Source organism: Staurois parvus, unplaced genomic scaffold (assembly GCF_062004578.1).
Source record: "Staurois parvus isolate SC_StPar_1 unplaced genomic scaffold, SC_StPar_1.0 ptg000011l, whole genome shotgun sequence".
Classification (NCBI taxonomy): domain Eukaryota; kingdom Metazoa; phylum Chordata; class Amphibia; order Anura; family Ranidae; genus Staurois; species Staurois parvus.
The window spans coordinates 626,191-638,623 of NW_028317807.1; the positions used below are offsets into that span (position 1 = coordinate 626,191).

At 38.7% G+C, this 12,433-nt stretch overlaps 1 protein-coding gene across 1 annotated transcript in view; it reads left to right on the forward strand.

Annotated features, from left to right (window-relative positions):
• COL5A2 (collagen type V alpha 2 chain) overlaps positions 1 to 12,433 on the forward strand; it is a 211,045-nt gene that overhangs the window by 141,169 nt on the left and 57,443 nt on the right. The window contains exons 12-18 of the mRNA XM_089670000.1: positions 414 to 467; positions 805 to 858; positions 2,346 to 2,399; positions 6,618 to 6,662; positions 8,911 to 8,964; positions 9,206 to 9,250; positions 10,329 to 10,382. Of these exons, the coding sequence (XP_089526126.1) occupies positions 414 to 467; positions 805 to 858; positions 2,346 to 2,399; positions 6,618 to 6,662; positions 8,911 to 8,964; positions 9,206 to 9,250; positions 10,329 to 10,382 (360 nt within the window). The remainder of the gene's footprint in view (positions 1 to 413; positions 468 to 804; positions 859 to 2,345; positions 2,400 to 6,617; positions 6,663 to 8,910; positions 8,965 to 9,205; positions 9,251 to 10,328; positions 10,383 to 12,433) is intronic.

Here is a 12,433-nt window from a genome sequence, read left to right on the forward strand (position 1 = left end):
GAAACCCTCCTCAGACTTAAAAACTTTAAATAAACTGCAAAAAACACACAGGCAGATGCAAATGCCTCATGCATTGCCACCATAAACATTTATTGGATCCAAAAGACAAATTCATATTCACAAACATAATAGGGAACAAGCGGTTTCAAATATCAGCTCCAGCCATGAGGTGATGGTGTCCAACCATGTACACCACGGTTGGAAGGCTAACACATTTCGGGGGAGGTGCAACTTCTTCAGAGCTCTGAATTCTAGGTAGATACCAAGGGTCACTAAAATGTTTGAAAGTGTTCTACTTGATCCATAGGTTTGACTTTTATTTTCTCATGTATCATTCTTAGCCTGATTGTACATATAAGTTCAGAAATATTTGGAGGTTTGGATTAAATAAATTATTATTTGTCTTTTTCAAGGGAGAGGCAGGAAGGGCCGGACAGACGGGTGAAACAGGATTCCCAGGATCTACTGTGAGTAACTGTTATATTCAATACAATTTTATCATTTTTAACTTTACAATAACAGTTCAATTGGGCATTTCTTTTAATTTTTTTGTTCATTCTCCTGTACAGTGAGCTAAGGAATTTTATAGTAATCATATATTAAAGTGTTTCATCATAAACTAAACAACTGTATAGTGCATCACTTTCACTATGTCATATTTAAATATAATTTGATATCTGATATGTTTCTTGACACTTTTAGATAATTATGTATTTAATAATGCTAATAAAGCAGTTTTACAAAAAAGAGCATGTCATTTATGTATGTCACCTGTCCTAAAGTAATTAGCTATTTTTGTTTTAGGGGGCAAGAGGATTTCCTGGCGCTCCTGGACTTCCTGGACTAAAAGGACACAGAGTAAGAAAATGCTGATGATATATAGTGCTTAACAATGTGCAAAATAGATGGCTATTATAAAAATAGGTGATTTTAGGGCCATGTGTACATTTGAAGGATTTACATTTTAATTTAAAATTTAGAACTTTTCATGAGAATTCATGTCGTATTGTCTATGATTTAATATGTTTGAGAATTGCTCATATTGTTGATACATAATGTTTAAGTTAGAGGGAACTCAGCATGGTTTTGCATGGAGTACGGCTCTGAAAATGTCCTGGTCTATAACCTAAATGTGGCTCTAACTCTAATCTGGCTCTTAACTGCACCAGTCTGAAGCTTTAAACCTAAAAAAGCACCTAAAAAGATTGACCCTTAACATATAACCTCTTCATAACACTTAACGTAGAACTATAGGCATTTTGTTTTCATTTTGCATAGAGTAAGGGAGGTTTATAACCTCTCAGTTTATTTTTTGCCATCCATGTCCCATTGGAAAGTCTTCACTTCCTGTCCCATCACTAAAACAGAGAGAAAATCTCTGCAAATCAAGGGAATTCCTTGGGGACCCCCAGATCACTAGAACTATTGTCCCCAATTGACCCCCCATTACTTTTCTGGGGACAACCCAAAATTTGGGCTTTCTTTTACTTTCACTTTTGATAATAATGGTAAACAGGACTAATAGTGAGGATGAATCTGCCTAATGGGGACACGACAGCAAAAAAAAAAAACTAACAAGTGTTCTAACCCATCTCCACCCTGTCCAGAAGTAAGAAAAAAGTTTTGCCTTTATACTTTAACATTTTTTTCTTAAACCTACTCTGAAACCTAACAGCTAACTTGATCCATAACCTTTATGTCATCCTATTAACCCTGAACCCTATCCTAAAAGGAATCCTTAACCCATAAGGTTACATAAGTTCCATGTTTGCCATATAAACAGAATGGTACAAAACACGTGCTTTGCCATTTAATTAGCAGTTGTTTCATTATTCTGGGTCACAATCCTGCGAAATGTCCTTTTGTCTCTTTCGGTCAGTTGACCATGTCAACCACGCTTATGCTCATCAGACGTTTTCCTGGAAACTGTATATGCCTTCATAACCTTTGATACTGTACCCCGTGACATGGCGAATAATATGCCAACTTCAGTCACAGAGGCACCAGCTAAGCAGGTACCAACGAATTGCCCTCATTGAAGCTCAGTAACCTCTGACATGACTCCGTATTACTAGCAGTGCATGCAGTGAATGACAAAAGTGAGGCTTCCCACCTGTCAGCTAGGTGTCTCATCACACAGCGTACGTAAAAGAATGTTACATCACTTCTGCTGTCAAAGTGAAACGTCATCACTTTCACACCTGCAAATAATGTGTGTCCATTTTTTGTCTAACCCTGTATATACATATATATATACATACACATATATATATATATATAATGATGTACTTATAGTGTTAATGGTAATTATCATTGATAATTGATAATGTATTCTCTACTTTAAGGGTCATAAAGGTCTTGATGGTCCAAAAGGTGAACTTGGAGCAGCCGGGTCAAAGGTAATTGGGTCATCTAAATTTCAAACAATGGTTGTCATAGGCTAAAGTATTAGCGCCACTATTTTTTGGTTTCTTACTTTAATTTATTTTGGAAATTAATTTTGCTTTTAACTTTAATGTGTTGATTGCTTCAAAAAGGCCTGGATTCTTTCTTAGATACATAGAATATAACTGGATACTAACATTTATAGGCAAAGTTGATCCAGGGAATATCCGATTGCCTCTCGGGGGATCAGGAAGGATTTTTTTTCCCAGCAGGTGCAAATTGGATCATGCTTTGCTGGGGGTTTGTTTGCCTTCCTCTGGATCAACTGTGGGTATAGGATTATAACTTTTTTTTTCCTATGGTTGTACTGGATGGACTTTTGTCTTTTTTCAGCCGGACTAACTATGTAACTATGTAATGTGGATGTGAATATATCCAGTTAAACATACACTACCTCTCACCTGATCACTACTCAAAGTATATCTATACCCAAAACTTTTTAATTTATTTTTATTCGTTTTTGAAAAAAGCAGGGAAGGGCTAGATCTCCTGTCAGGTTTTACTGCAGTCAAAGGCACCATTTAGTTTCTTGCAGTTCCAGTCTTCTTAAAAGGTTGTCCCAAGGAGAGGAAGAGAGGGAAAATCTCTCTAACAGCAACATAGACAGATGTAAAAATGCCTTTTATTTAAAGATTAGTAGGGGAATGCTGAAAACATTTTCAGCTTTTTATTGTTGTCTGTTTCACTGGTGCAGATTTTGTCTTCCTTCCCATTAATCAAAAAGGTTGTTCCAAGAAGGGGAAGTGAAGGGAAATCTCTTTAATGGAGCACTGGATAAGAGTAGGATCTGAGAAGGGTTCTAACCTTTCACCAATCTATCCAAAACTAAACAAGGTGTGTATATAGATACACTTTGCATTATGGCTGCATAGGAAAACAATTTTTACAAATCATATCTTATTTTAGCTAAATATAATTACAACGTTCTACTGAGTAGTACATATATGCTCCCCATTTGCTTTGCTGGAGTGTATTTTGTGCCTGTCATTTTTGGTAGGCTGTTAGAGATTTCTCTTTTTGAGACCTCACATACATACTCATACTACTAAACAACTTGTAGATACTAAAATAGCTAGTTAAACTAGCCATAGATGGATTTAAATATGGCTGGTTCAGCAAGGATTGGAATAAGTTTGAACTACCTATGGCTGATCTTGTTCCAGAGAAGTCGATCCAATAATCGACTTCTTTCGAACCTGTTGGGAATTTTTCCTCTAATCAGCAGAGGATTCTCCAATGTCAGAATGCAAAAACACAATGGAGAACATTCCTTCATCCACCTGGCTTGTGTGGATGGGGGAAGCCATTCAGTTTTTCCTCTGGCTGATCAAAAAAACTGATCCATGTAAGGCCACCCTTAGAAGGATGTAGATTACTCATGTTACATAAGCAGGAAGTTCTAACAGATTTTAACCACCTCCCGCCCGCCATATAGTCCAATGACAGGCGCAAGGTGGTTCTCTCGTTCTGGGAGGACGTCCTATGACGTCCTCACATTCTCACCGGGCATGCACGGCTTAGGGAATGCGCAGCGCGGCGATCGGTGGTGCGCTGCGTCCCTCGAACACAGCGGATCACCGATCTATGGAAAGAGCCGAAGATGTCGGCTCAGTCATGTGATCGGCTGTGTCCACTCACTGCTGATCACATGTAAACAGGGAAATGCCAGTTATCGGAATTTCTCTCCTCACAAGCTGTCACACTGACAGCTCGAGAGGAGAGCCGGTAATCGGCTTTACGCAGAGGGGACATGTACACTGATCATCAGGGCACTGATGATCAGTGTGCCCTGATGATCAGTGTGGCCCCTGAAGTGCCATCTGTCAGTGTCCATCAGTGCCAGCTGTCAGTGCTGAAGAGTGCTATGTGCCAGCGCCCATCAGTGCCACATCAATGCCACATATCAGTGCCTACCAGTGCACATCAATGCCACATATCAGTGCCCATCTGAGCTGCCTTTCAGTGTCACCCATCAGTGCCAGTCAGTGCCACCTATCAATGCCAATCAGTGCCACCTATCAGTGCTGCCAATCAGTGCCAGTCAGTGCCAGCCAGTGCCGCCTATCAGTGTGCATCAGTGCCGCCTATCAGTGCTCGTCAGAGCTGCCTAACAGTGCCAGTCAGTGCCGCTTAACAGTGCCAGTCAATGCCGCCTAACAGTGCCAGTCAGTGCCACCTATCAGTGCCGCCTATCAGTGCCATATATCAGTGCTGCCTTTCAGTGCTCATCAGTGATGCATGTCAGTGCCCATCAGTGCCACCTACCAGTGCATCATCATCAGTGCCCATCAGTGCCACCTATCAGTGTCCATCAGTGCAGCCTATCAGTGCCCATCACTGCAGCCTCATTAGCGCACATCAGTGAAGGAGAAAAATCACTTATTTTTCAACATTTTATAACAAAACTAAGAAAAACTTTTTTTTTTCAAAATTTTCAGCAGTTTTTGGTTTGTTTAAGAAAAAATAAAAAACCCAGAGGTGATTAAATACCACCAAAATAATGCTCCATCTGTCACAAAAAAATGATAAAATTTTCATATGGGTACAGTGTTGCATGACAATCGTCATTCAAAGTGTGACAGCGCTGAAAGCTGGAAATTGGCCTGGGCAGGAAGGGGGTATAAGTGCCCGGTAGGCAAGCGATTAACAGATTAGCACAGAGATGTATGATGAGCTGCAAAGAGCAGGATACAATAGGAGGGCAAATTTCTTCACATCACCAATTAACACAGTAACATTTTTGCACATTTCATTTGCTTTACCCTTAGGAAGCAATAAAGAATATACTATAGTAATGTCATTGCACTTGAAATAAGAGGTTCACTTAGTGATGTGATCCCCTCTGTGCTTAAAATATATGTAAACCCTAACAATAGACATCTCTTAATTGCTTCCTTTTGGTGAGTTAAAGTGGTTCTAAAGGCAGAAGGTTTTTTACCTTAATGCATTCTATGCATTAAGGAAAAAATCATCTGGGTGCAACTTCCCTTCAGCCCCCCCCCCACCTTGATCCAATGATGTGCATGAGAGCTTCGGCTCTCCTGGGTCTCTTCCCCTCATTGGCTCACACAGTAGTGGGAGCCATTGGCTCCTGCTGCTGTCAATCACAGCCAATGAGCCAATGCGAAGAGAGCAGGGGGTGGGGCCAAGCCACACTCTATGTGTGAATGGACAAAATGGACAATGTTTGCCTGCTTGAGGCTTGCCATTGGGGGCACTAGGTAGGGGAGAGGAGCCAGGACCAGTGGCATGGGACTCAAAAAGAAGAGGATTGGGGCTGCTTTGTGCAAAACCATCTCACAGAGCAGGTAAGTATAACATGTTATATACAGTATATATTTTAATTACAACATTTAGAATAACTTTAAATATACGATTAGAAGAATTTTGCTATATTTGTATCATAAGTGCAAAAAAAACTTCTTGATCTTGTCAGAAATTCAGAGCTGTCCTGTGTGTCCTCTGAACACTTCATGTGTCAACTGAAAGAGCCCTTTCAGCCCCTCACTTCTTATCCTGGACAACGGAATGATTAGCCTTTACATTGTGCAGATCTGAGAGTGGCAGGAGCTAACTTGATTAGTTAAGACACCTCCCAGTCCACGAAAGGCTGTCCACAACAGGACTTAAGAGCTGAGAACATTTCTGGCAGAACAAAAAATATTTTTTTGTACTTGCAGGGCCTTTAATGGAATACACCATTGTGAAATGTGCATGTATTGCAGAGATGCAATATATCTTGACATACTGTACATGTTCATGTTTACTGTGCACTCTTTTTTAACTGCTTAGCATGATTTAGTCACTGCCATAATTTCTTTGTACACTAAGGGGTTGTTTTACAACAGTTTGACAGTACAGAATCTGGTGCAGCTCTCCATGGTGGCCAATCAGTTTCTAACTTCAGCTTGTAAGCTTTGACAAAAGAAAATGGAAGCTGGTTGGATAAACAGCAGAGTTTCTATGCAGAGTTGCACCAGATTTTGCACTCTCCAGTTTCAGTAAATCAGTTCCTATTTGTTTGTAAAATATTACAGGCCTGAATGTCGTGTTTTCTTTTATTATTTATTTCTTTAGCATTTAATCAAAATGTAAAATATAGTTAAGGCTGCAACCTAAATTATTATTATTATTATTATAATATTTATATCATTTTGACTCTTTCTTTGTAGGGAGAATCTGGTCCTACTGGTCCTATGGGTGGCAACGGTCCTTCGGTAAGTAAGCACCCAGTATGAATGCCAGTGAATTTGACAACTTTTTTTTATTTTTCATTAAAGCTGCATTCAAGTATTTAACAGCAGTAATATTATAAATATGGGTAGTTTGCACTGTTCCTTGCTCTGCAGGACTTAGCAGAAATATTTTCATCTCCTGGACTTTTCCAAATTTGTAGTATTACAGCTTGTAATTAAAATGGCTGTATTTGGGATTTTATATCACTAGTCTATGCAAAACTTGAAAAAATTATGTTTTTCAAATGCATTGCAATATAAAACTGAAAAATTCAAATTGAATAAACATTCACCCCTTTGCTGTAAAACCCACAAATGAATTCTAGTTTATCCAAATGCTTTCAGAAGTTACAGAATTACTTAAATGGAATCCACCTGTGTGGAACCACAGTGGAAGTATTGTGTGATTATATTAAAATCACCTTTATCTGGAAGACGCCAGATTTAAATACCATATCTCGAAATTAACATTTTGAAAAGACTAATAACACAAAAATTTGATAAAGTTCTAGAGAAGCACCATCCAGTGTTACTTTAATTAAAAAGCCCTCACTTTGAAAATCCTGAGTGTGCATCAAATCCAAAATGGCACAATGATAACTCTGCCTGGAAAATAGTACCTACTAGGTACAAAGGTCATTAGCTAGAGCAACAAATAAGGTGTACATGGTAATTCTGAAGAAGCTGCAAAGATCTTAAGCTGAGAAGGGAGAAACCATCCATTTTAAGACTGAGAAGAAGAAAGGCATTGCTGATAATTCCTACATCAAGTTATATTAGGAATCTACTAAAACACTAGCAGAAGACATACAGAAGAAAAATGTAGGGTAATGTTCTCTTGTCTAATTAAGCCAAAACAGGTTTTTGGCCTTAGCACAAAATAGCTTGGCAGTGTTATTTGGCAACACGTTTGGCAATAGTGTTGCTTGGCATCATGTTGCAAGGATGCTTTTTATTGTCACAAATTGGAAAACTGTTCTGAATTGGGGGAAATATACATAAAACCAAATTCAGGCCAATTACAGAATGAACATTATTTCAGTGTGCAAGAGATCTGAGATGAGGTTTAGCTGAGAATCTCACATTTGGCATGACAGTGACCTAATTCACACAGGCAAAACTACACTGAAACGGTATAAAACAAGATCCTGCATGGTGTACCCAAAGCCTGGTCTTCATTACTACTGATTATCTCTGGCAAGCAAAATTTCTGTTCAGCAACAGTCCTATCCAAATCTAAAAAGCAGAGCTAGATGTACAAAGCTGATAGAAACTTACCTTCAAAAACCTCACAATACAATACATGTTATAGCACAAATATATTGATTAAAAAAGTAAATACTTACAGTATGTGACTAACATGTCTGCTTTTTGTTCAACTTTCGAATTCAAATAAAATATCATTTGAAACTTCAAAGCGTGAAGTATGGTCATGCCCCTCTCCGTTACCATAAATCTGTTTGTTCACTAAGTGGCTCAGCTGAAATTCAAACCATTGGTTGCCCTGTTGGCACCACCAAACTCCACAAAAGTTGACTAAAGAATCAAAGGAGTGGGGGGATTGTCAGCTGAACAGTCACTGCATTCTATCATATGAACTGTATAACCTAAATTGCCCCACCTTCCACCACTAATTAGCCAACCTATTAAAATATATCTAAAAACTTCATATAATCTTTAGCATGGTAAGGTTGATTCTATTCTTTTTAAATCTGCAGCTCAATAAATGTATACTTGGTGATCCAGTCACAAAGGTCACTGGAGGTTATGGGGTTACAAGTGTTTACTTTACCTTATCACATGCCCCCCTGGTTAAAATTACAAGTGGCCCTGCTACCACATTTATGTAGGCATGGTCCAATGTCCACTATTTGGAACTGGTTAAGAGCAATGATGTACAGATAATACTGGAGAGAGTGTGTATAAGTAATTATTTAAGCATTTTCTCACTACATTACTCCATTTACTCCATGAACCTTTGTGTTTGAAATATATTTTCAAAAATAGATATAACTTATTCAAAGTGTCTCTAGGAAGACCTTCTTTCTGCTTTGGAGTCTAAAAAATCATAAGTTTGGGAACTTTAATTTGGAGTCAAGATCACCAATATTTTCTTAGGTACCCTAGTTGGGATAACTAATATTTAATTTAATTTTCTATAAGATTTTTACAATTTTTTTACAATATACAATTTGTTTCTAAGCAAATTATTTTCTTTTTACGCATAAAGGGACCAAGGGGAATGCCTGGTGAAAGAGGACGTATTGGATCTCAAGGTGTACCTGTAAGTTGCATATTGCAAGTTTGAAAATGGTAAAATATATTTAATATAAATTTAAAGTTTTGAAGAAAAAAGGCAAATATTTCAAATCCTTGTACAATGGCAATAAGTGATGCAGCAATGATATCACAACATAGACAAAAATATATATCTCTAGTAATTGGTTACATAGATGTAAATAAGCATTAGTTTACTGTAGATATTTCTGTTTTTTGAAAGCTCTGTATTCTGTATTTCATTTCAGGGAGCAAGAGGAGGTAATGGGCTTTCTGGAGCAGCTGGAGCTATAGTAAGTTTCAATTTTATTTTGCATTTTCAACTTTTTGGAATGGATATCATCTTCAATAATCTATCAAGATATGTTCATAATTGATGATCAAATTATTTTTGTTTGAAAATGAATCCAGTGCAGCCACGTTTGTATATTTTAAAAGGGATAGGGGAGCTGAAATATATTTCAAACATATGCACCAGGAAGGTAGACCTGCAGAAAGCCTAGGTTCACATCTATGCAGCTGTGCAGGCTGCGGTTTGTGCGGGCATGGCAGCCCATACATTTGAATGGTTGCTGTGTCTCATGAAACACAGGGAAAAAGTCTCTGCACTATTTTTGGAATCTCAGTCCACACAGTACAGTACAGTGCGGTTCCCAGTGTGGGTGTGATTTCAAGTGTGGGTGGCGTGCCATTAGGATTAGTGGCACTCACCCGCAGCTACTGCGTTTCACTGTGTGTGGGAGAAGGTGTGGGTCCCTTAGTAGCAACCACCCACATATTTTACATACAGGTAAGGTTATAATAAAGCACATTTAGGAGATATTCAAGTGAGCAGCAGCCCATGATGTCACCGGCACATGCGTTCTGAAGGCCCAGCATACTCATGGTGTCCTTTCAGAGCTCTGTGCCACGATGTGTGGGAGTGACATCATCATGGCTTGACCATTCAAACAGCCGGAGCCCACGAACCCTAAAGGAAAATTGGGTGAAAGTGGAATCCCTGTCGGCAGTGACAACGCACCACTGCAGGGTTCCGTTCCATAGTTTAGTCTAATGTATGCATACATTCTGGCTTAAACCTGCAGTGGGACATTTTTTAAAAATGTTTTAAAAAGTTTTTTGTTAAGTTTACTACCTCTTTAACCATACAGGAACCTTTTGCAAATAAGTCATAATCCGCCAAATCACATTCATGAATTGATATACTGATCTGAATTTTAGTTACTAAATGTCTCGGTGGTAAAATATCTTTTTAATGCTCCACATTTCTTTCTGAAATGTATATGACTATAACTGTGATATATGAATGTCAATATAAGAAATGGCTATCAAACCTCAGAAAACAAATGCATTTTCTGTTTTGTCCATCAGGGCCCCATAGGCTTAAATGGCGCTGCAGGATTTCCTGGCATCCCCGGTATGAAGGTAATAATATTTTTTACATTATTCATCCAGTGGTAATATATGTTAACTAGAAAATTTGAAGTGCAAAAATAGTCATACTTACACCTCACTCGCTTTGCTCCAGTTAGTTAAATCAGATCAGTCAGTTACCAAAAAAATCAATGCTTTGCATATACTATATGTACAGTCAGGCCCATAAATATTGGGACATCGACACAAGTCTAACATTTTTGGCTCTATACACCACCACAATGGATTTGAAATGAAACAAACAAGATGTGCTTTAACTGCAGACTGTCAGCTTTAATTTGAGGGTATTTACATCCAAATCAGGTGAATGGTGTAGGAATTACAACAGTTTGCATATGTGCCTCCCACTTGTTAAGGGATCAAAAGTAATGGGACAGAATAATAATCATAAATCAAACTTTCACTTTTTAATACTTTATTGCAAATCCTTTGCAGTCAATTACAGCCTGAAGTCTGGAACGCATAGACATCACCAGACGCTGGGTTTCATCCCTGGTGATGCTCTGCCAGGCCTCTACTGCAACTGTCTTCAGTTCCTGCTTGTTCATGGGGCATTTTCCCTTCAGTTTTGTCTTCAGCAAGTGAAATGCATGCTCAATCAGATTCAGGTCAGGTGATTGACTTGGCCATTGCATAACATTCCACTTCTTTCCCTTAAAAAATTATTTGGTTGCTTTTGCAGTATGCTTTGGGTCACTGTCCATCTGCACTGTGAAGCGGTGTCCAATGAGTTCTGAAGCATTTGGCTGAATATGAGCAGATAATATTCCCGAAACACTTCAGAATTCATCCTGCTGCTTTTGTCAGCAGTCACATCATCAATAAATACAAGAGAAGCAGTTCCATTGGCAGCCATACATGCTCACGCCATGACACTACCACCACCATGCTTCACTGATGAGGTGGTATGCTTAGGATCATGAGGAGTTCCTTTCCTTCTCCATACTCTTCTCTTCCCATCACTCTGGTACAAGTTGATCTTGGTCTCATCTGTCCATAGGATGTTGTTCCAGAACTGTGAAGGCTTTTTTAGATGTCGTTTGGCAAACTCTAATCTGGCCTTCCTGTTTTTGAGGCTCACCAATGGTTTACATCTTGTGGTGAACCCTCTGTATTCACTCTGGTGAAGTCTTCTCTTGATTGCTGACTTTGACACACATACACCTACCTCCTGGAGAGTGTTCTTGATCTGGCCAACTGTTATGAAGGGTGTTTTCTTCACCAAGAAAAGAATTCTTCAGTCATCCACCACAGTTGTTTTCCGCGGTCTTCCGGGTCTTTTGGTGTTGCTGAGCTCACCGGTGCGTTCCTTCTTTTTAAGAACGTTCCAAACAGTTGTTTTGGCCACGCCTAATGTTTCTGCTATCTCTCTGATGAGTTTGTTTTGTTTTATCAGCCTAATGATGGCTTGCTTCACTGATAGTGACGGCTCTTTGGATCTCATGTTGAGAGTTGACAGCAACAGATTCCAAATGCAAATAACACATTTGAAATTAACTCTGGACCTTTTATCTGCTCATTGTAATTGGGATAATGAGGGAATAACACACATCTGGCCATGGAACAGCTGAGAACCCAATTGTCCCATTACTTTTGGTCCCTTAACAAGTGGGAGGCACATATGCAAACTGTTGTAATTCCTACACCGTTCACCTGATTTGGATGTAAATACCCTCAAATTAAAGCTGACAGTCTGCAGTTAAAGCATACCTTGTTCCTTTCATTTCAATTCCATTGTGGTGGTGTATAGAGCCAAAAATGTTAGAATTGTGTCGATGTCCCAATATTTATGGACCTGACTGTATATATTGCAAAATTAGTCATCTCTTATCTACTATAGTACTACAATCTACTAGGACCACACTTCAGAAACAGGTGTTGTGTAAGCTATTTCTCACCCTCCTATTAAAACTTATCAAACTTAAGCAGAGTAACTCTAGAGATTAGTATTTAGTGAATATGTGAATATGTAATTATATACACATTTATGACACATTCTGAAACAATGGCAGCAGTTACTGTAGTAACAACAACTATGGGCC